The 24231-nt window shown below is 47.7% G+C and overlaps 1 protein-coding gene across 1 annotated transcript in view; it reads right to left on the reverse strand.

The window, feature by feature from the left end:
• The window catches only part of LOC311247418 (SH3 and multiple ankyrin repeat domains protein 2-like), a gene marked incomplete at its 3' end in the record, with an annotated part of 730890 nt that overhangs the window by 446309 nt on the left and 260350 nt on the right, over window positions 1–24231 (reverse strand). The window contains 1 exon segment of the mRNA XM_084337816.1: window positions 18189–18255. Within this exon segment, the coding sequence (XP_084193942.1) occupies window positions 18189–18255 (67 nt within the window).

A 24231-nucleotide genomic window follows, 5' to 3' on the forward strand; every position in this document is an offset into this window, starting at 1 on the left:
TAATTGTTTCCCCAGACTTCAGCACAGTAATTTAAATATGGTAAAACTAGTGAACAGTAGAGAATGTAGAGTGATTTTCTATCCAGAATGTGCTTTACTTTACTCATGACTGAAATGCTTCGTGACAGTTTAGATTGGACATGTTTTGGACATGAGGTTTCCAACAGATTTTATGGTCTATTATTACACCTAGGAATTTATTTTCATAAACTCTTTCAATAATCACATAATTGATTTTAACTTGTACTTGAGTATTTAATCTACAGTTTCCAAATAACATGATTTTAGTTTTGCTCAAGTTCAATGATAATTTGTTTCTATCAAACCATTTTTTTAATTTCTTCATTTCAGATGTGATGACCTCTAAAAGCTGCTGGATATTCTCACCAGGAAAAAAAAAATTAGTGTCATCCGCAAATAAAATACATTTAAATATATTGGATACTTTACATATCTTGTTAATGTACAAGATGAACAGTTTTGGACCCAACACTGACCCCTGGGGGACACCACAAGCAATGTCCAAACATTCAGATTTATAATCTCTCATTGTCACAAATTGTTGTCTTTTATTTAGATAGCTTCTCACCCAGTCCAATACTACCCCCCTGATCCCATATCTTTCCAATTTCCTGATTAATATATCATGATTAATAGTATCAAATGCTTTTTTAGATCAATGAATACTCCAGCTACATGTTTTTTTTTATCTATGGAATTTGTGATTTTTTCAATGAGTTCTATTAATGCTAGTGATGTTGACCGGTGTGTTCTGAATCCATACTGGCTATCGGTGAGTAAATTATGTTTATCAATAAATTTATCGAATCTGTTGTTGAAGAGTTTTTCTAATATTTTTGAAAACTGAGGAAGTAGAGAAACAGGCCTATAATTTGTGAAGTGGTGTTTATCTCCAGTCTTGAACAGAGGTATGACTTTTGCTATTCGGAAATCGACCAGTTTTTAATGATAAATTGCAGATGTGCGTGAGTGGTTTTGAAATCCCACTAATGACATTTTTTACTATTTTCATATCTATTTCATTACTGTCTGTAGATGTCTTGTTTTTACATTTATTAGTAGTTTCTATAATTTCATTTTCATCTACCGCTTCCAGAAACATTGAACTAGGATTTCTTTCAATATAATTGTCTTTTATGTCTTCAGGAGTCACTGGATCTGGGATTTTTCCCGCTAATTCTGGTCCAATATTTACAAAAAAATTATTAAAGTTGTTAACCACATCATCCATTGCTAATAGTTTGATCATTTTCCATAAAATACTGAGGATAGTTTATTTGTCTTGATCCATTCCTGATAATACCATTTAATATATTCCAAACACCTTTAATATTATATTTGTTGTTATCTAATACTATAATGATCCTTCTTACATCTTCTCATAATATTAGTTAACTTATTTTTATATTTCTTATATTTATTTTCTGTCTCTTTAGTTCTATGTTTTATAAATTCTCTATATGTGACTCGACGCGACCAAACCCGATTTGATCCGGGGAGAAAGAAGTGTCAGGAAACGAAACATTTTTTTGCTCTTCAGAAAATAGAAAAAAATCGAAATCTTGTTTTTTTTACATCTTTGAAATGTCATTAATGTGTTCCCTTATTTGCCCTTATTTGCAAACTTAAATACAACTTGTAAATGAGGTAATTATTGTTATATAGTTCGACAAGTATTGTCTCTCAATACTGTGGAAAAACTACAGCCGAGGGCATACGCTGGGTGTGGTCTGTCCGCATGTGCTTCATGCATTAATCACAAGTACTTAACGAGGTGTTGAAACACACACGGACACACGCTCTCCTTTCTTAGAGAGAGAAGAACAATGTTAATACACTATCTTAATGTTATAAGTTATAGCAACGTAACTTGTGACAAACGCAGTGTCTATATAAAAAAGATAAAAAAAAATAAAAGACCGTCGTCAAAAAAAACGCGAGTCGGGACGCGGGTGTCATTAAATTAAACAACATTAAAACACATTTAGAATGTCACGAATTTTATGAGCGAACGAATTTCGTTCGAGTGCATTTATTGCAACCTAATAGCATAAGAAGTAAATTCATTCAATAGGGAAACTCAAAGAAAATAACATTATCAGGTCAGGAAGCCTGTAGCTGTTCCGCAACCGTTCCTACTTCCGGGGTAGGCCTGATTGGCCCCGACAGGCACGTGACCCGCCGCGGCCACGCCCCGCGGCAGCCCCAGGAGCAAGCGCGCTACTGCTGGAGTTCGCTTCACCTTTCACATCGCTGCCGTTGGCGAAAGCAGACAAATGAATGACTAATTCGGTCAGAAATAACGTAACTAATAACGTTAGTAAGCACTGCTTATATGCTTATTATGTCTGCGGGGTACAGTAAACGTTTCTCCCGGTACATTCTGAAGAGCACACCGCTGTATGTTGGAGAACCAGCGGTCTTCCTCACTCGAGTGAGACTAAAGCCGTGCACAGCTCAGCCCTGTGAGACGCTTATGTCTGCGGGGTACAGTAAACGTTTCTCCCGGTACATTCTGAAGAGCACACCGCTGTATGTTGGAGAACCAGCGGTCTGCCTCACTCGAGTGAGACTAAAGCTGTGCACAGCTCAGCCCTGTGAGACGCTTATGTCTGCAGGGTACAGTAAACGTTTCTCCCGGTACATTCTGAAGAGCACACCGCTGTATGTTGGAGAACCAGCGGTCTTCCTCACTCGAGTGAGACTAAAGCCGTGCACTGCACAGTCTCTAACAGTGTAACAGTAAGAATGATTAAATGATACACAGCGAAATCTACGCTCTCGCCTCTCATCCTGCTTTCGCCAACGGCAGCGATGTGAAAGGCGAAGCGAACTCCAGCAGTAGCGCGCTTGCTCCTGGGGCTGCCGCGGGGCGTGGCCGCGGCGGGTCACGTGCCTGTCGGGGCCAATCAGGCCTACCCCGGAAGTAGGAACGGTTGCGGAACAGCTACAGGCGGTCAGGACGCGGAGTGATATGCTTCCTTTTCATTCGGAGCGAGAGAGGTTGTTGTTGTTTTCATTACCGTTTCACTATACCTTTTGTGGCTATGTTTTCACATCTAAATGCTTATTGGTCAGGCAGCCATGGTGTGTGTGTCGCTATTTATATATATATTATATATATATATATTTATATTTAACAGATCTGCAATCTGTTAAAGTTTTCAATCAATAATAAGTATTGTGTCTGTTCACTCAGGGTCCCTTGAAAGGCGCTATATAAAATTAAGTTGTTGTTGTTGTTGTTGTTGTTGTTGTTGTTGTTGTTGTTGTTGTTGTGTCTTTCACTACCACACTACTGTATTTACATCTAAATGCTTATTGGTCAGGCAGCCACGGCGGTGACGTCATTAAATTGATTGTGTTGACAATAATGAGTGTGCTCTCCCGTCATCCATTCAAAGTGATTGACTGATTGACACCAGCTGAGTTGTAACTGAGGGGTACAATTCCCTGACTGTATTGAGAGTATGGTATCATTAAACCACTACTGAGTTATGTACTTTAATTACTGGCCATACAGTACACAGGTATATATGATGAACACCCACACAATAACACGGCTTAACAAAGAAAGTCCTGTTTGGAATATTTATTAGAAGAGCAGCAATATTAGATTACAGTATTGAGAATTAGGGTCGCGCTTGTATGGCGAAGAATGTGCATGAATAGGTCAAGAGCGTAAGTCCATGAGCATATTACGATGGGGATAATTAATACCACCTGTAGCATAAGAATTATATAAGGCACACTCGTAGGTCAGCTGGAGATACTAAGGGGGGTTCCCTCCGGTTGTAAGCCAGCAGGGGAGAGGAATGTTCGGATGTAAAAGTCTGGATCAACGAGGAATCAATAAGCTCCAGCTACGGGAGTCGGTACATATACTCCCCTCGATCGGCAGACAAAAGCAGCAGCTATAATCCAAGTATGCGGGACAGCATGGATGAAAGCCAGCCAGCCTCTTCCTAGAGACGGGCTCGAGTGATGCTCCTCACGGGTAGATCCCACACAGCAGCGGGGTAGACGGTTCTCTGCTCCAGCCGCCACAGTACCAAAAGCAGTATAATCCAGCCGGAAAAGGCTCTGCATTTGCCGGTGTAGATTCTCCTGTGCACGGTACTTCACATTTAATTAGGTCGAACTTGACGTTATTTCACTAAGCTCAGACACTTTTACTATCCTATTCGCATGCGGTTCTAAGTGCTCTATTTAGACGCAAAGTTGCTCACTTCACTTGGTCGTTGACTCGTGGTGAAGGCTTCAACTTGTTGGGTTAACTAACTGCTGTATCCACCTGCGACGTATTTATACGTAAGGTGAATAATCTAGTGCCAACCTCAGTTCTGTCTCGTATTACTGCGCAAACCTGGGCATGTTGAGACATGTCTTAGCGGTGGCTTTGAACTAGACATTGGGGGTATGGCCGTTGGCGCCTAGGGGGTCGCTGTCCAATAGGAGAACGAATATTATGGTCTGGCTTGTACCTAGGTAAAGGGATATTCCGTGTATATGTACAAAGAATATACAAGGGATATCAGACGATATACAAATATTATACAATATATCTCAAGTAATAAATATATATATTCGGTTTAATCTGACCCTTTGTAACAGCCGCCTCCTAATTAGTCCGCACCTAATTAGATAAGCAGAGACAGATTAACCGTCTTGTCCACTACTCAATGTCCGTTGTGAGGAGTAGGGCAATTCACAAAGTTAGTGGGTCATGGTCGTCATGGAGCCTTGGCAACTCTATCAGCCTCGCCACGGGTCGGGTGTATGTCCGTCCCTGGACGAGCACTTCTTCCGCTCTGACCTTTCCGTCGGCACCAGTGATCACTTTGCTTACGCGGCCGGCCGGCCACGCAGCTCGGGGTAGTGACTGGTCTATGATCATGACGATTGTGTCCACTTTTAAGTTGTCCCCGTCCTTGACCCGCTTCTGACGGGCTGGAAGGGATGGTAGGGGGGTTAGGAGGAAGCGGGCCTGAGACTGCTTTGATCTGTGCTTGGCTGCGCCTCCACATCCTCCGTCTGTTCCTCTTGTTTGGTCTGTACCCCGTCTGAGGAGGGGCCGGTTCCGGCCGCCCCATCAAGGAGTCGCTTGGGGTGCTGGGTTCGAGGTCAGCTACGTCTGGAGCGCAGCTGAGGGGGGTGGAGTTCGGAACTCCCTCTTGTGCCCACGGTTCTCTCACAGGCCTCTCGCCTAATGTCAATAGCCTCTCAACGGGCTGTACGAGAGAGTGGCTGGTGTCGCTCACCTTTGTGTGCAGGCAGCGTGTAGGCGTGGGTGGACTGTCAAGTCCGTAGAGGGGGCCCTGGAGCGTCCACCCCAGTCGGGTCTGAACCGCGACTGGGCATCCTTTGGGTCCGATGTGGGCCGCCTCAATTGGGAGAATGAGGTCCGCGTGGTCGGAGCCGATGAGCAGGGTCGGTGTGGCGCCGTCGATAAGCTGTATAGGTAGTCTGCGTAGGTGCACGTACTTCGCCATCAGCTGTGGGATGGGGTAGGTGTACTGTGACAGGCCTATGTCGTGGCTGGTGAAGACGTTGGTAATACTATACTGCTTCTCGGGAGACATTTTCACCCTTTATGGTCTTCTGGTCTCTTCTGATGGTACGTATTGTCATTGTTCCTTTGGCACCCCGCAGGCCCAACTGGGCTGCGGCGGAAGCGAGGAGGAGAGTCTTTTCAGACCCATCGTCTAGGACGGCGTAAGTGTCCAGGACCTTGTCCTCGTAGCTCAGGAGCACTCTGACCACTTTGATGAGCACTCGGGGGGTCCCGCTATGCTGGTCTATATGGAGCACTCCTGTTGGCCGGTTGCCTGGTTTGGTTAATCTTCGCTGGTGGGCCCCGCACAGTGCTGCGCGGTAAGCGGTGCCCGCCTGGGCCGCCTCACGCCACTGGTCAACTTGGACGGGGTTCAGTGTCTTATATTCGGCGCACTGTGCCAGCCAGTGTCCGCCGTCGCAGTAGGTACAGCAGGGGGCGGTCTGGTGGATCTTCGGTACTGGTGCCACCGCCTCGGCCTGGTACATTACCGTGACGGGCCTACTTTGTTGTCCTGGCGGACGCCTGTTGATGTCATGCAGGACCTCCAGGTGGGCGCCGCCGCACCTGCTGCACTTCTTCTTCAAACGGCACTCAGCTGCCATATGGCTGCGCGCGCAGCGGCGGTGGTCTTTGATCCACTGACTCACCTCGTCCGTGGTCAGCTTCTTGAACTTGTCACATTGATACAGCCGATGTTCCCCTTCACAGTACTGGCATTCAATCTTCCACTCCTCTTTCGTCGAGGGGGTGTTGTGGTTCTTGTGCTGCGGTACTGATTCGGCTTGGTGCATAACGGTCACCGACCGGCGGTTATCATTTGATCCCCGAGGTCCCTCTCTTGGGCTTGGTCCACTCCACACGAACGTGTCCAGTCGTAGGCTGCTGACCTCCCTGGCGAGGAAATCAGATAAGTCTAGGAGGGATGCCTCTGGGCCGTTGGGGTCGCGGTGGTCTCTTTGCCGCCTGAAGCGCTCTTGTCGGGCGGGAGGGAGCTTCTCTAATATCCTTTCTACATTAGAGTTAGCGTACAGTTCATATATCCCTTTTTCCTTTTGGGACCCCAGCATCCCTACCAGGGACTGTACCTTGATAGAGAGGTCATCCAATGCTCTGTTGTCTCTGGCTGGGGGGAGGCGGTCGATATCTCTTATTTCCTGTATCACGTAGTCCCATATGCGTCCATAACGCTGGTCGAGGGCTACTAGAGCCGCGGTGTATGGCGTACTTGAGTTGGAATATGCCAGCGCTATATTGTACGCTCTGGGCACCTTCAGGTGCTTGAGGGGGATAGCATATTTGTACGTCTCATCGGGGACGTCGGACATCATAGTCTCTAAGCACATCCGTAGTTCCGTGTACTGTGCCCTGTCCTCGCGCGTAAAGTCTGGGAACGTCGGTGTGCCAAGGTACGATGCCATGGATGGCTGGCACATCGGTGAGCGTTGGGGAAGAGGCCTCCTGGGCGAGTCTCCCCGTACCTGTTGTCGTGGGTTGGTACTTGGTGGGTACCAGGGGCCGGGTACCCAGGTGCTGTTCCTCGGTGCTGACGGTGCGTCAAACTCACCCGTGAGTTGAGTCGGGGGTTTGTAGCGCAGTGACTCGGGGCTGACGTCTGGGCTGTACTGGGCCTCCTGGTCCAGAGAACGTTGCTGCTGGTCGGGGCTGTACTGGGCCTCCTGGTCCAGAGTACGTTGCTGCTGGTCGGCTTGACATTCCTCCTCTTCCTCTTCCTCTTCCTCTGCTAGGTCCTGGAGTCTTCTAGTCAGTCTCTCGGCGACGTAGGCCGGTTCTTCCCGGTTGCTGGGTCTCGTATGGACCGGCCGGGGAGGGGGTTCGGAGACGCAGACAGGATCCTCCTGTTGGCGGGGTCCCGGGTCGCTTGGTCGGGTAGGGGAATGTGCCCTAGACCCTTGTCGGGATGATCTCCGGGAGCTCCGTGCGGAGAGAGGGGGTGTCGCCATGGCAATCAATTGTTCCATCATCTGTGCCTGCAGCCGGTCGCGCTCTGCCTCGCGCTGGGCATGGGCGGCGTCGCGCACTGCTTCGCGCTGGGCATTGGTGGCGTCGCGCTGTGCATTGGCGCTGGCATGGGCGGCGTCGCGCTGTGCATTGGCGCTGGCATAGGCGGCGTCGCGCTGTGCATCGGCGGCGGCGCGCTGTGCATCGGCGCGGCCTCTTTCAATGTTCTCTTCCGTCTGAAGGCGTCTGGTCTCCAGTCTTATGCGGTCGTCTTCACTCCTTTGTTGCACCTGGAAGCGCTCTCGCTCGATTGCAGCGTGTTCGCGCTCGCTCGTCTGTTGAGCCTGGAGGCGTTCTCTTTCCATGGTAGAATGTTCACGCTCACTTAGTTGTTGCGCTTGAAGTCGATCGCGTTCGGTGGAGGCTGCCAGGGTGGCGATGAATGCCTGCGCCAGCATCTTGTCCGCTTCGCTGGGGGAAGACGCTGACGGAGGTGATCGGCTTCTGGCAGTGCTCGTTGGAGATTTGTTCTCTGGGCGCGCCTCGAGGTCCGTCTCCTGGGCGCGCTTCTCTTCTGGTAGTGGGTCGGGTTCTGTCCCTGGAGCGCTTTCTTTATCCTGGAGCTCTCCGGGGACCGTCCCGTTGACGTTGTCTGGGGGTATAGTCATGTCATGTCCCCCCTGGTCCCCCCCGTGGGCTTGGTCAGTTTCGTTAGAACCCACTGGGGTCTCTACTGGCAAGGTCGCCTGGTCGGTAGGGTTTGACATGCTTTTACTATCCGCTTTTTCCGCATTTAACGTCTGTATAAAGCTAGGTAGTAGACTGGCAGCGTAGTCCTCTAGGTAAGGAGGTGGCTGCCGTCTGCGCTGCGGGCGTTCTAGCTTAGGAGAGCCGTTTGTGGAGTGTTCACCGCTGGCCATGTCAATATTAATATTATATTAAATATTACACTGATACGCTCCGGCTCGAAGGACCAATTGTAACTGAGGGGTACAATTCCCTGACTGTATTGAGAGTATGGTATCATTAAACCACTACTGAGTTATGTACTTTAATTACTGGCCATACAGTACACAGGTATATATGATGAACACCCACACAATAACACGGCTTAACAAAGAAAGTCCTGTTTGGAATATTTATTAGAAGAGCAGCAATATTAGATTACAGTATTGAGAATTAGGGTCGCGCTTGTATGGCGAAGAATGTGCATGAATAGGTCAAGAGCGTAAGTCCATGAGCATATTACGATGGGGATAATTAATACCACCTGTAGCATAAGAATTATATAAGGCACACTCGTAGGTCAGCTGGAGATACTAAGGGGGGTTCCCTCCGGTTGTAAGCCAGCAGAGGAGAGGAATGTTTGGATGCAAAAGTCTGGATCAACGAGGAATCAATAAGCTCCAGCTACGGGAGTCGGTACATATACTCCCCTCGATCGGCAGACAAAAGCAGCAGCTATAATCCAAGTATGCGGGACAGCATGGATGAAAGCCAGCCAGCCTCTTCCTAGAGACGGGCTCGAGTGATGCTCCTCACGGGTAGATCCCACACAGCAGCGGGGTAGACGGTTCTCTGCTCCAGCCGCCACAGTACCAAAAGCAGTATAATCCAGCCGGAAAAGGCTCTGCATTTGCCGGTGTAGATTCTCCTGTGCACGGTACTTCACATTTAATTAGGTCGAACTTGACGTTATTTCACTAAGCTCTGACACTTTTACTATCCTATTCGCACGCGGTTCTAAGTGCTCTATTTAGACGCAAAGTTGCTCACTTCACTTGGTCGTTGACTCGTGGTGAAGGCTTCAACTTGTTGGGTTAACTAACTGCTGTATCCACCTGCAACGTATTTATACGTAAGGTGAATAATCTAGTGCCAATAGTGAAAAATCAACATGCACTCTCTCAAAAAATATTGTTGTGCTGAATAATCTAGTGCCAACCTCAGTTCTGTCTCGTATTACTGCGCAAACCTGGGCATGTTGAGACATGTCTTAGCGGTGGCTTTGAACTAGACATTGGGGGTATGGCCGTTGGCGCCTAGGGGGTCGCTGTCCAATAGGAGAACGAATATTATGGTCTGGCTTGTACCTAGGTAAAGGGATATTCCGTGTATATGTACAAAGAATATACAAGGGATATCAGACGATATACAAATATTATACAATATATCTCAAGTAATAAATATATATATTCGGTTTAATCTGACCTTTGAATCTTGAATCTGAATCTTTGTAACAGAGTGATGGACTCATTAATATCAGCTGAGTGTGTGTATATAAGAGCGACCTTCACAAATAAAAATGTTGCTTCCTTGATACACAAATTTCTGTCTCTCAGCGTTTTATTCCTTCTCGCTATACTGTATAGTCCAGGTTATGATGTCTAGCCAATACGCAATATCCGACATTCAACAGGTTATGGGCCCAGAGCGCTAGAATCATGACGACCAGACAATCGGAAGGGAGTTCGCGTTGGTCTCGTCTAGCGTTTGACGGAGATGAACAAAAGTATGAACTGTGGGAGACTAAGTTCATGGGCCATCTCCGGCTACGGAGACTAAAGGACAAATGCATTGATATACGCAGAGCTCATCCAGTTTCTGGACGATAAGAGTTTATCGCTGGTAATGCGAGAAGCGTCTGATGATGGACGGAAAGCCATCGGAATATTGCGCAATTATTATGCGGGTTCAGGGAAGCCAAGGATTATCAGTCTCTATATAGAGCTGACTACACTGCACAAGTCTAGCAGTGAAACAGTGACTGACTATGTAATTCGGGCAGAAAGGGCAATAACTGCACTGAGAAACGCAAATGAGACTTTGAGTGATAGTCTACTCGTGGCTATGGTATTAAAAGGACTGCCCGATGCATTTAAACCCTTTGCGATACATGTCACACAGAGTGATGAGACTATAGTGTTTTCTGAGTTTAAGACTAAGCTCAGGAGTTTTGAGGACACTGAGAAAATGCGCGTTACCACATCGGATGACAATGTTATGCGAGCCCAAGCCCTGTCTGACCGGGGTGCACAGAATGCCCAGAGCACGCGCATTCAGAGCGCACAGCGTACAGACATTATATGCTACAGATGTGGGCATATGAGAAGGACCTGTCGACGCAAGCTGTGGTGTCACCACTGTAAAAGCTCCACACATCAAGGGGCGACCTGCAGACGGAGGCCGGAGCAGAACGATGCGCGAGGCGTGTCTGTGCAAGTGAGTTGTCATGACAACAACACATATGCGTTTCTGACGAGGGAAGGCGATCCAGGACGCGGTGTTAAGAAGAAGGGCCTGATGGTGGACACAGGTGCGACTGCGCATATAATCACTGACCTGGCCAAGTTCAAAGTGTTCGATGACGGATTCCAGGCCGAGTCTCACTGCGTGGAGTTGGCTGACGGCACGAGGAGCAACGGGGTCGCAGAGCGCAGAGGGGACGCGGAGGTGTGCTTGATTGACAGCAGAGGGAGGCGACTGACTACAACACTGGGCGCTGTACATCCCCTCATTCCCGCAGGACATCTTCTCTGTGAGAGCAGCCACCACTGGTACTGGAGCCACTGTGATCTTCAGACAAGGAGAAGACGTCCTACAGCACAGAGACGGTACTGAATTTCACATCCATGAGCATAATAGGCTGTATTATTTGCCCATAGTGGATGACCAATGTGATCAGAGCAAGGGCTGTTTTGATATACAGACATGGCATGAAATTCTAGGACACTGCAATTATGCTGATGTTGAGAAACTCCAGCCTATTGTTGATGGTATGACTATTAACACTTTGAGTGCCACTCACGAGATTTCTCGTTTTTTTTTTTTTTTTTTTTTTTGCGATCTGAAAAATTATTGCATCACCCGAGCCTACCCGAGTATAGCCGAGGGGCGCCGGCGATCACTGTGGAAAAAAGCGCCCCCTGTCGTCTCCCAGATGACATAAGTGATTTTGGAATGGACTCAATGAAAATGAATGGGGAAAAAAATCCGGTACTCCACATTTTCCAGTTCACTGATCCAGCCGGGGTTACTAGAGTTCATTCTGGAGCCTCAGATCCCCGCTGATCATGGAGTTCTACTGTATCGCGTTGGATCCATACACGTATCGATTTTTTCGAATGGTGATCAGGAATTGGAATATACCAGTTGGATACCATCTGATGTCAGGTAAGGACTCTATGTTATCAGTGGTAGGATAATCAGAGTAAGTTTGATGAAGTTATAAGCTGTTTTGTGAAATGTCTTCTTTCGGTTTCACTGTAAAAGTCAGTGAGGAAATCAACGGAGCGATTATCAGTGCGCGGCCTTAATGTGCGTGCGTGCACGTATAATATTGATCATCTAGCGTTTATTTGAAAACGATTCATAAAAAGGCCGACGAATATCAACGTTGTGGAATATTCCACTAAAAGACGATTTTCATAGAATGCTCCAGAATGAGCTGTTTTTTATATCAAAACGGGGGCTTTTCTAACTGCTCTGAAACGGCAACGACGCGATAAAAAAACAATCTGCCTTCACAGCACTGACTGGAAAATAGTCTTTGATAATGCGATGGGCAGATTAGACACATAGCCATAATTTAAAACATAGATTAGGCGATATTAACGTTAACATTGGCGCCGATGGTGGCATTCAAGCGGTAAAACGGAAAACCAGGCGTGGCGCTGAAAGTGTTAAAGGGAAAATTGACAAGTCTAAACTGAACTGTGAAGTGTGCACTCAGGGAAAGTTTGTACAAAGCTTCAACAGGAAGCCTGATGTGAGAGCCAAAAAGGTTCTAGAGTTGGTGCACACAGACCTAGCTGGTCCTATTGACCCAGTGTCCATAGATGGGCATAGATTTACACTTACGTTTACTGACGACTACTCAAGTACTGTGTTTATCTATCATCTTAAGCATAAGAGTGATACTGTGCAAGCAACAGAGCAGTTCATAGCTGACACCGCCTCATATGGGAGGATCAGACGCATCCGGTCTGATAATGGTACAGAATACACTGGTAAAGAGTACCAAGGGCTACTGAGGAAAAATGGTATAAAGCATGAGACTTCATCACCATATTCGCCACATCAGAATGGTACTGCAGAACGCCAGTTTAGGACTATTTTCGACATGGCTAGATGCATGCTATTAGAGAGCAAGCTCCCAAAAGCATTATGGCCTTATGCAGTACAGACTGCAGCTCAAGTAAGGAATAGATGTTTTAACAATCGCACTAAACAGACACCTCACATGCTGCTGACAGGGAAACGTCCTAATATGTCTAGGATGCAGAAGTTTGGAACTCTGTGTTATGCCTACAGACAGCACAAGAAAAAGTTAGACCCTAGGAGTGAGAAGGGCTTCTTTGTCGGGCATGACAAGAAGAGCCCAGCATACCTGGTTTTCCACCCCGACAGTGGAAAGGTGAGGAAGCACAGGCTGGTCAGATTTATGTCAAAAACAGTAGGTGAGCAGCAGACACAGACTGAGATATCCTTAGATGATGAGGATTTTGGTGGGCCACTTAGGGCTAGCACAAGCAAACAAATGAATGCTAGTCCAGAGACTGCTAAACAGCAGATTCCTGTGACCAGGCCAGAGAACAGCCAGGATCAGGCTAGAGAGGAACAGGAGGTCAAACAGGAGTCTCCTCGCTATCCTTCCAGGGACCGGAAGAAGCCAGATTATTTTGGTGATAGTGTATATGAAGTAAGTCAAGACCAGACACAGGTTAATGTTGATTATTGTTACAAAATGTTGTGTAACATACCTTTAACTTACAGTGATGCAGTGAAGTCACCCGAATCAAAGGAATGGGTCAGTGCCATGGAGGATGAAATGCAATCACTGAGAGAGAACGATACATTTACTTTGACCAACTTGCCACAGGGCAAAGTTGCAGTGGGGGGTCGATGGGTGTATGCTATCAAGAAAAATGCAGATGGTACAGATAAATACAAGGCACGATATGTTGCTAAAGGCTACAGTCAGAGAAGGGGTGTTGACTATGGAGAGACTTTTTCTCCCACAGCCGACCTGACAAGTGTCAGAGTATTGATGCAGAAAGCTGCACAAGAAAATTTGATTTTAAATCAGATGGACGTTAAAACTGCCTACTACATGCACCGATAGATTATGAGATATACATGGAACAGCCAGAGGGTTATGAACAGACATCTGGCACAGAGACATTGGTGTGTAAACTAGAGAAGTCACTGTATGGTCTAAAACAGTCTGGCCGGAATTGGAACAACATGTTACATGACTATCTAATTGTGAATGAATTTGTGCAAAACCCTGCTGATCACTGTGTATATACAAGAGAAACTGAGCATGAGAAGGTAATCATGATTATATGGGTTGATGATTTAGTTCTTGCAGCCAGTAATGAGAATGCAATGAAGGCTGTAAAAGAGATGCTCACAAGGAAATTTCAGATGAAGGATATGGGCAGATTGACACACTTCCTAGGAATCGACTTTGAACAGTGCGATGGATGTGTGACAATGTCACAGAAGCAGTGTGTAAAGAACATGCTAGAGAGGTTTGACATGCAGGACTGTAAACCCAGATCAACACCATGTGAGCACTAGATTACACTGAAGGGGCAGGACTAATGAATGATGTCACCCGGTACAGAGAGGTGGTCGGTAGCCTAATCTATCTTACTATGTGTACTAGGCCAGATCTGTGTTTCATAGTGAGTAAACTGTCTCAGTATTTTAACAAACCAACTGAGGAACATTGGGCTACTGTCAAACATGTATTGAGGTTCTTAAAGGGCACCAGTGATAAAATGTTGTGTTACTAGAAGTGTAATTCTGATTTGAGGTTACAGGCTTACAGTGATGCGGACTGGGCAGCAGATGTCACAGACCGACGCAGCACAACAGGGTACTGTGTTAGTCTACATCAGACTGGTCCATTGGTCTCATGGAAGACCAAAAAGCAACAGACGGTGGCATTGTCCACATGTGAAGCAGAGTACATGGCACTAGCTGCAACCACCCAAGAGTGTTTACACCTGGTACAACTGCTGACACATATGGATGCATGTAAGTATGCACCACCCATTGTCCATGAGGACAATCAGGGAACCATAGCATTAGCTAAGAACCCAGTCCGCAGACAAAGATGCAAACACATAGATATAAAGTACCATTTTATCAGATCTACAGTACTAAATGGACAGATCTGTTTGCGATACTGTCCCACAGATCAAATGGTGGCTGATGTATTTACCAAACCAGCAACTAAGGACAAACTAAATAGGTTCACAAAGGTTATGTTTGGGAGAGAAACCACATCAGTGTGAGTAGTGACCAAGTGGTCACATTTTTAGTTTTTGTTGTTTATTTCAAAATGTTATAAAAGAGTGCCAGTGTAAATAATGAAATCTAATGATTTATGTTCTTGTTTCACTCAGGAGAGGAACCATATCAATGACGGCCTTCGTTTGATTAATGGAATGTAAAAGTGTTACAATAACTGATTGTTATTAAATTGTTTTTTTTTGTTATTATTTTTCCTTCTCCAGTTTAGATAGGTCAGTAGATAGCAAGTGGGGGTGTTGACAATAATGAGTGTGCTCTCCCGTCATCCATTCAAAGTGATTGACTGATTGACACCAGCTGAGTGATGGACTCATTAATATCAGCTGAGTGTGTGTATATAAGAGCGACCTTCACAAATAAAAATGTTGCTTCCTTGATACACGAATTTCTGTCTCTCAGCGTTTTATTCCTTCTCTCTATACTGTATAGTCCAGGTTATGATGTCTAGCCAATACGCAATATCCGACATTCAACAGATTGCCATTGATGGGTATTAAACAGCGAGCAGACAGTGCTCAGCCTGACATTCACCATGGAGACTACAGCGAGAGCCGTTGCCGAAGCGTTAAACCGGTTTGCTCATTTCGGTGCACACTGAAGACGAACGCGCACTGGGAACATTCATCACGGATTTCATGTTGCCGGATAAAAAGGATCCAGAAAAAAACTCCGATTCTGGTTCAGATGAAGAAGAAGACAACGAAGACGAAGTTCTTCGGGCTATAATCACTGTCACTGACAGCAACGCTGAAGATGATGGTGACGCACCTAACGGATTTGCAGACGAGGTAGAACATGTAATGAGCTTTGTGGGAGTTGAATCTGACGCGAATCTTAACTCTTTTACTACCACACTACAGAAGGTTAACTCTTTCACTTGATTCGTCTTGTTTATATCAGGGTCCCCCATTTTCCTTATAATACATTTACATTTAGCTTTTAGACTTACAAGGTCTGTACGACAAGTCACACTACGAAACAAAACACAGTTATTTTGATGTAGCCTTTCCTTCCTGGTTCAGCCAATACCTTGACCCCCAACATTACATGGCTTATGTGAGGCTTCCAACAAATTGACATAACAAAAGAGCCTGACGCAAGGTGTTAATGTCCCCAGAGAGAGAGGGGGGCCATGGAATACAATGCATTCTGGGTAGGGTTGTAGTTGTTTAACACACAGGTGTGAAACTCTCCACAAAGTTCGAAGGCCATTCATCTCTGAATGCGTTTTCTGATATCACCATGATTCATAGGATGGCTTATTTTGAAGGTATGAATCTGTACTTTCATAATATGTAAAAAAATTAATTACGTTGCCTCAACAAGTCCATCCTCCCCACGGCCAGTCACATATAGTGTATTTTTCTTCGATAAACTTCGATAAAGATAGGAAAGGTAATGTAATATATTATTAGATTATTATTATTATTATTATTGGACAATTCTTTATACAATTCTTTAATTCATTATAATTTAAATGCTATTGAAACTATTATAAACTATTATAAATTATAAAATTATTCTGTTACAGCTGCTGAGCTATCAATATCTTCCTTTTGAATGAAATAGGTTCAAGAGAGAGAGAGAGAGAGAGAGAGAGAGAGAGAGACTCTCAGCCCCCCTTTCCCTCACTATTGGATGCCTCTGAGCATTCCCAGGGACAGCTTACAGTAGTTAGCGTTAGCAGGTTAGCTTAGTTAGAGTTAGCAGCTAACATCAGTTAAGGTTTTTAGCACGACGTGGGTATACTATTAGGAATGGCGAGGATGCAAAGCATGTTGGACCCCGTTGCTCACAGAGTTTTCGTTGCACATAGAAACAGCGTGACTCATGAGATGAGTTGTTACAGAGCTGTCGAACGCAGGGCTGAATAGCTAGATGTCATAGCTTCTAAAATTGAAGGTGTCTAATATGAAATGACAATTGCGCGTTGACACGCCCACTACGCATGTCATCGCATGTTCTAATGACACACACACACACACACACACACACACACACACACACACACACACACACACACACACACACACACACACACACACACACACACACACACACACACACACACACACACACACACACACACACACACACACACACACACACACACACAAAGGGCAATAGCTGCATTTCTCCACTGTAATTTGGATGTTGAGATCTGTCAAGGTCTGATTGGATGTCTATAATCTCCATGAGTAGAAGGACCTTTCAGTCTTCAAGGATGTTTTACCTGCTCAGCCTCAATCCCATCCATTTTCAAATAAAACACCTCTGCCTCAAGTAATTTGTGATGAGGGGGCAATGGTGGCTCAGGAGGTAGAGCAGTCTTCTGGTGATTGGAAGGTTCCCGCTCATCCCGGGCAGCGTGTCGAAGTGTCCTTGACCTTGAGCAAGACACTTAACCCCTAATTGCTCCCGATGAGCGGGTTGGCACCTTGCATGGTTGCCTTCACTGTCCGTGCATGAATGTGTGAGCAAATGGGTGAATGTGAGGAACAAAATTGTAAAGCGCTTTGAACAAAAGCGCTATATAAAATGCACCATTTACCATTTTATGTTTGCTTTCAAGTGGGTCTCAGTGTCTTTAGTTACCACCATGGGACTGTAGCCTTGCATCATCACTCAGGTACTCAGAATAGTGTATGAAGTTTAGGAATATTGCCAGACTGTCTCAATTCATCTGAATTTATTGTGTGTGTGTGTGTGTGTGTGTGTGTGTGTGTGTGTGTGTGTGTGTGTGTGTGTGTGTGTGTGTGTGTGTGTGTGTGTGTGTGTGTGTGTGTGTGTGTGTGTGTGTGTGTGTGTGTGTGTGTGTGTGTGTGTGTGTGTGTGCGTGCGTGCGTGCGTGCGTGCGTGCGTGCGTGCGTGCGTGCGTGCGTGCGTGCGTGCGTGCGTGCGTGACAGCTCTGGTCTGCATTTAGCCAATTCAATGAATTCTATCATACGATGATAATGATGATGATGATGATGATGATGATGATAACAAAAACATGGTATACCTTCTGAAATTCTGCCCAGTGGTCATCAACAAAAATCCAGCCAGGCCATGTGGAAAACTGAGGCATTGATCATTTCTCCCAATGTAATCAACCAGTGAGAACTAGTAGTGTAAACATCTACTTGTATCCTCTTGGAAGGGTTCTAATAATCCTGTGTAGGATGGATTATCCACAGTTAATTTAGGAGGATCAAGAAAACGTATCCCAAGGGTGATTCAGGAAAACACTCCATAGGAATAATGTGGGGATGGATGAATGGATGGGTGGGTGGGTGGCTGCATTGATGGATAGATAGACAGAGGAGCTGTAGAATAGTTACTCACCTACGTCTGTCTCTTTGTGTTTCTTTACAAGCTCAGCCAACTCAAAGTTCCCTGCGATTATGGCCACCTAGTGAGAGAGAGAGAGAGAGAGAGAGAGAGAGAGAGAGAGAGAGAGGTAATGGGACATATCATTCTGCAGTGTGGCTACATGGGTAGGACTCAGGGCTCATGAACTGTGTTATTGTTATCCAGTAGGGGGCACTCTATTATGGTGACAGGGATATCATACAGTTGCAAGTGCCTTCAGTTGGATGACATGTTAACCTCTTCCACCTCTTCCTGCTATTCCCAGTGACTCATGTTACTGACTGATTTTATGCATATTCTTCGCCATACAAGCGCGACCCTAATTCTCATTCTGTAACCTAATGTTGCGTAATAATAAAATACCCTCAAATACTATTTCTTTGTCAATGCCGTGTTATTATGAGTTTTCACCATCTATATTCGATGTACTGTCTGGCCAGTAATTAAAGTACATACCTAGCAGTGGTTTAATCTATCACAATCTTTAATACAGTCAGGGTTTTGTAACCCCTCAGTTACAATTGGTCCTTCGAGCCGGAGGGTATCAGTAATATTTAATATAATATTAATATTGACATGGCCAGCGGTGGACACTCTCCAAACGGCTCCCCCAAGCTAGAACGCCCGCAGCGCAAACGTCAGCCACCTCCTTACCTGGAGGACTTCGCTTTCGTTTTACCCCCTAGCTTATCTAAAAAGACGTAAAATACGGATAAAACGGATAGTTTAAGCATGCCCACTCCTATAGACTTGGCGGCCCTGCCAGTAGAGACCCCAGTGGGTTCAAACGAAACTGACTTAGCTCACGGGGGGGACCAAGCGGGACATGACGTGACTATACCTCCAGACAGCGTCACCGGGATAGACCCCGGAGCGCCCCAGGATAAAGAAAGCGCTCCAGGGATAGACCCCGGCGCACAACCAACCCAAGAGCGCGTACCCGAGACAGACCTCGCGCGCAACCAAGAGAAGAGTACCGCGCTCAAGAGATAGACCTCGGGGCGCGGGAGAAATCAAGAAGCAGCGCTCAAGAGATGGACCTCGGAGTGTGCCAAGAGAACAGGTCTCCACCAAGCCCTGTCAGCGCCCGATCACCTCCATCAGTGTCATCCCCCAGCGAGGCTGACCAGAGACTAGCGCAAGCCTTCATCGCCACGCTGACAGCTTCAACCGAAAGAGACCGTATCCAGGGTGAGCGCGACCGCCTCCAAGCGCAACAACAGAGTGCGCGCGAACAGTCTGCAGTGGAGCGCGACCGCCTCCAAGCGCAACAACAGAGTGCGCGCGAACAGTTTGAAGTGGAGCGCGAACGTCTCCAAGCGCAACAACAGAGTGAGCGCGAACATTCTGCAGTGGAAAGAGAACTGGAGGAGAGGCGCCTCCAGACTGAAGAGAACATCCAGCGAGAACACGCCAATGCACAGCGCGAAGCGGAGCGCGACCGGCTGCAGGCGCAGATGATAGAACAATTGATCGCCAGGGCGACCCCCCATTCCTCCACACGGAGCTCCCGGAGATCATCACGACACGGGTCGAGGGCACCTTCCCCTCGCCGACAAATCTACACGGGACCCAGCCAGCAGGAAGAACCTGCCTACGTCGCCGAGCCCCCTCCCCGACCAGTCTACACGGGACCCAGCCAGCAGGAAGAACCTGCCTACGTCGCCGAGCCCCCTCCCCGACCAGTCTACACGGGACCCAGCCAGCAGGAAGAACCTGCCTACGTCGCCGAGCCCCCTCCCCGACCAGTCTATACGGGACCCAGCCACCGGGAAGATCCCGCCTACGTCGCCGAGAAACTAACTAAGAGACTCCAGGACCTAGCGGAGGACGGGGGAGGACATCAAGCCCACCGGCACGAACCTATCTTGGACCAGGAGGCCCAGTACAGCCCCGACCCCAGCCCCGAGCCACTGCGTTACGAACCCCCGACCCAAACCAGGGTTGAGTTTAATACACAGTCAGCACCGAGGAGCAGCACCTGGGGGCCCGGCCTCTGGTACCCACCCAGCACTAACCCACTACCCCACGTACGGGGAGACTCGCCAAGGAGGCCTCTCCCCCTACGCTCATCGGTGTCCCAGCCATCCATGGCATCTTACCTTGGAACACCGACGTTCCCAGACTTTACGTGTGAGGACAGAGCACAGTACACAGAACTACGCATGTGTTTAGAGACTATAATGTCCGATGTACACGACGAGTCTTATAAATATGCCATCCTCCTCAAGCATCTTAAAGTGCCCAGAGCGCATAACATAGCGCTGGCATATTCGAACTCAGGAACCCCCTACTCAGATGCTCTGGTGGCCCTCGACGCGCGCTATGGACGCATATGGGATTACGTGATCCAAGAAATACGAGATATCGACCGCCTCCCCCCAGCCAAAGACAATAGAGCACTCGATGACCTTTCTATTAAGGTACAATCCCTCGTGGGGATGCTGGGGTCACAAAAGGAGAAGGGGAGATATGAACTGAATGCAAATTCGAACGTGGAGCGGATACTGGAGAAGCTCCCTCCAGCCCGTCAAGAGCGTTTTCGGCGGCAGAGAGACCACAGTGACCCCAACAGCCCAGAACCATCCCTCCTAGACCTGGCTGACTTCCTCGCCAGGGAGGTCAGCAGTCTACGATTGGACACATTCGTGTGGAGTGGCTCTGACCCTAGAGATGGACCGAGAAGGTTCAACGACAACCGCCGGTCCGTGACCGTGATGCACCAGGCCGAGGTTGTGTCACGGCACACGAGCCACAACCCCCACAAGGAGAAGTGGAAGGCTGTCTGTCAGTACTGTGACAGTGAACACCAGCTGTTACAGTGCGACGCCTTCAAAGACTTAACCACAGCCGAAATAGGTCAGTGGCTTAAGGACAAACGCTGCTGCTTCCGCTGCGCGCGCGGCCACATGGCAGCCGATTGCCACCTGAAGAAAAGATGCGGCAAGTGTGACGGCGCCCATCTAGAAGTCCTGCATGAGAGCAACAAGCGTTCGCCAGGAAACCAAAGTAGGCCCGTCACGGTGATGTACCAGGCCGAGGCGGTGTCACCACAGACCAGTCCTGAAACCACCCCCTGGTGTCCTGACTGTTGCAGCAGACACGGGGACCCACAGCACCACCCGTACTACCACGAGTCGGCGCCACCACCGCCGAGTTACAACTCCCCCGCCAGAGAGGAATGGGAGATCGCCTGTACTTACTGCGACGGCGGACACTGGCTGGCACAGTGCGACGAATACAAGACACTGAACCCCGGCGAAATTGATCAGTGGCGTGAGGCGGACCAGGCGGGCGCCGCTCACCGCGCATCACTGTGCGGGGCCCACCAGCGAAGATTAGCCAAACAAGGCAACCGACCAACAGGAGTGCTCCACATAGACCCCAAGCATAGCGGGAGCCCCCGAGTGCTCATGAAAGTGGTCAGAGTGCTCCTAAGCTACGAGGACAAGGTCATGGACACTTACGCCGTCCTAGATGATGGGTCGGAAAAGACTCTCCTCCTCGCTTCCGCCGCAGCCCAGTTGGGACTGCGGGGTACCAAAGAAACAATGACAATCCGTACTATTCAGAGAGACCTAAAAACCATAAAGGGCAAGAACGTCTCATTCACAATAGCAGCGGTCGGGCAGCCCGAGAAGCGGTACAGCATCACTAAGGCATTTACAGGCCATGACATAGGTCTGTCAAGCTACAACTACCCCATCACACAGCTGACGGAGAAATACGCGCACCTACGCAGACTACCTATACCGCTCATCGACGGCGCCACACCGACCCTGCTCATAGGCTCCGACCACGCGGACCTCATTGTCCCAATCGAGGCGGCCCACATCGGACCCAAAGGATGCCCAGTCGCGGTCAAGACCCGCCTGGGCTGGACGCTCCAAGGCCCTCTCTCCGGGCCTTCCAGCCAACCCACGTCTACACGCTGCCTGTACGCAAAGGTGAGCGACACAGGCCACTCTCTCGTACAGCCCGTTGAGAGGCTATTGACATTAGACGAGAAGCCTGGGAGAGAACCGTGGGCTCAAGAAGAGGGAGTTCCGAACTCCACCCCCCTCAGCTGCGCTCCAAGCGACATAGCTGACCTCGAACCCAGCACCCCAAACTACCTCTTGACGGGGCGGCCGGAACCGGCCCCTCCTCAGACGGGGTACAGACCGAACAAGAGGAACGGACGGAGGAGGTGGAAACACAACCGAGCACAGATCGAGCAGTCTTGGGCCCGCTTCCTCCCAAGCTACCTACCATCCCGTCCAGCCCGGCAGAAGTGGGTAAAGGACCGGGACAACCTGAAGGTGGACACAGTCGTTATGATCATGGACCAGTCACTACCCCGAGCTGCGTGGCCGGCCGGCCTCGTAAGCAAAGTGATCACTGGTGCCGATGGGAAGGTCAGAGCGGCAAAGGTCATAGTCCAAGGGCGGACCTACACCCGACCCTTGGCGAAGCTGATAAAGTTGCCAGAGCTCCCTGACCCCCCTGATGACGACCATGACCCACTGACCTTGTAGATTGACCTACTCCTCACAACAGATATTGATCAGTTGACTGGACTATTAATCTGTCTCCCTTAACTAATTAGGTGCGGACTAATTAGGAGGCGGCTGTTGTGAAGGGCCAGATTAAAGCTGAGAATCTACATTTATTGTTTTATATACATTGTATATTATTTATATATACACGGTATATCCCTTTAAACCTGCGTTCAAACCATAGTAATATTCACTTTCCTTATGGATAATGCCCCCTGACGGTGGCGCCAGGCAGTCTCGCACTCAGACAGGGTTCAAGGGCGAGTCTGGGCTAGTCAGGACATGCCCTTGGCAGTGTATTGATTCCGGGCAAGTGGTTAGGTTTGGGACTAGATAACCACTTAAGTATATATATCGGCGCAGGTGCGCACAGCAGCAGTTCGTCTAAAGTGTGACAAGTGTTCGGTAACAGTGAAGTGAGCAGCAGTGCGTCTAACAGAGCGTTGAGAACACGTGCGAATAGAATAGTAAAGTGTCAGAGTTTAATGCAGTAACGTCAAGTTCGACCTAGTTAATGTGAAGTAAATAGTTGTTCATTTATTGTATATCGTGCAACCCAGTTCGTTCGTGTGTAGCATTACCTAACGGTTCGTTCGTGTTAGCTAGTGGACCTTAGCCAGGGTGCGTGGACTAAATACATTGGTGCCAGTACCGAGGAGGCCTAGTCGGAGAACCGTTGGACATGTGCACAGGAGAACCAGCGGCGGCGATTGCAGAACCATTACTGGTTGGATTATATTGATTTGGAACGTGTTACCCGGAGAAGAGCCTCGTTGATTTCCACTATCGTTTGGGATTTAACCTCGTGAGGATTACACTCGGGCTGGCCTCATGGACAGAGGCTGGCTAGCTATCATCGTTTGCTATCGAGCATTGGATTACAGTTATTGCTTTTGCTGCTGATCGTTGGATTTACAAGGACTGGCTTCTGTACGTGGAGTCCCTTTATTCTTCATTGAATCAGACTGAGTATCCGAACATTCCTCTATCCTCTAGACCTTACAACTCTGAGAGGAACCCAGTGTCTCCAGGCGGTACCAGCGTTGCCTTCTATAATTGCTATTATACGCCAGGTGGCGTCAACCTAGTACCCATCATAGGAATCCTGCTATTCCCAGTGACTCATGCTACTGACTGATTTTATGCATATTCTTCGCCATACAAGCGCGACCCTAATTCTCATTCTGTAACCTAATGTTGCATAATAATAAAATACCCTCAAATACTATTTCTTTGTCAATGCCGTGTTATTATGAGTGTTCACCATCTATATTCGATGTACTGTCTGGCCAGTAATTAAAGTACATACCTAGCAGTGGTTTAATCTATCACAATCTTTAATACAGTCAGGGTTTTGTAACCCCTCAGTTACAGGCTATATATAAATACAAAAAATTCATTAATTCATCCATCATGAGAATACTAAGAATAGGCCAAACAGAGATGAAGTATATCCAGCTACTAATAATACCAGATGC

Source organism: Notolepis coatsorum, assembly GCF_963971535.1.
Source record: "Notolepis coatsorum genome assembly, chromosome: 20".
NCBI classification, from domain to species: Eukaryota; Metazoa; Chordata; class Actinopteri; order Aulopiformes; family Paralepididae; genus Notolepis; species Notolepis coatsorum.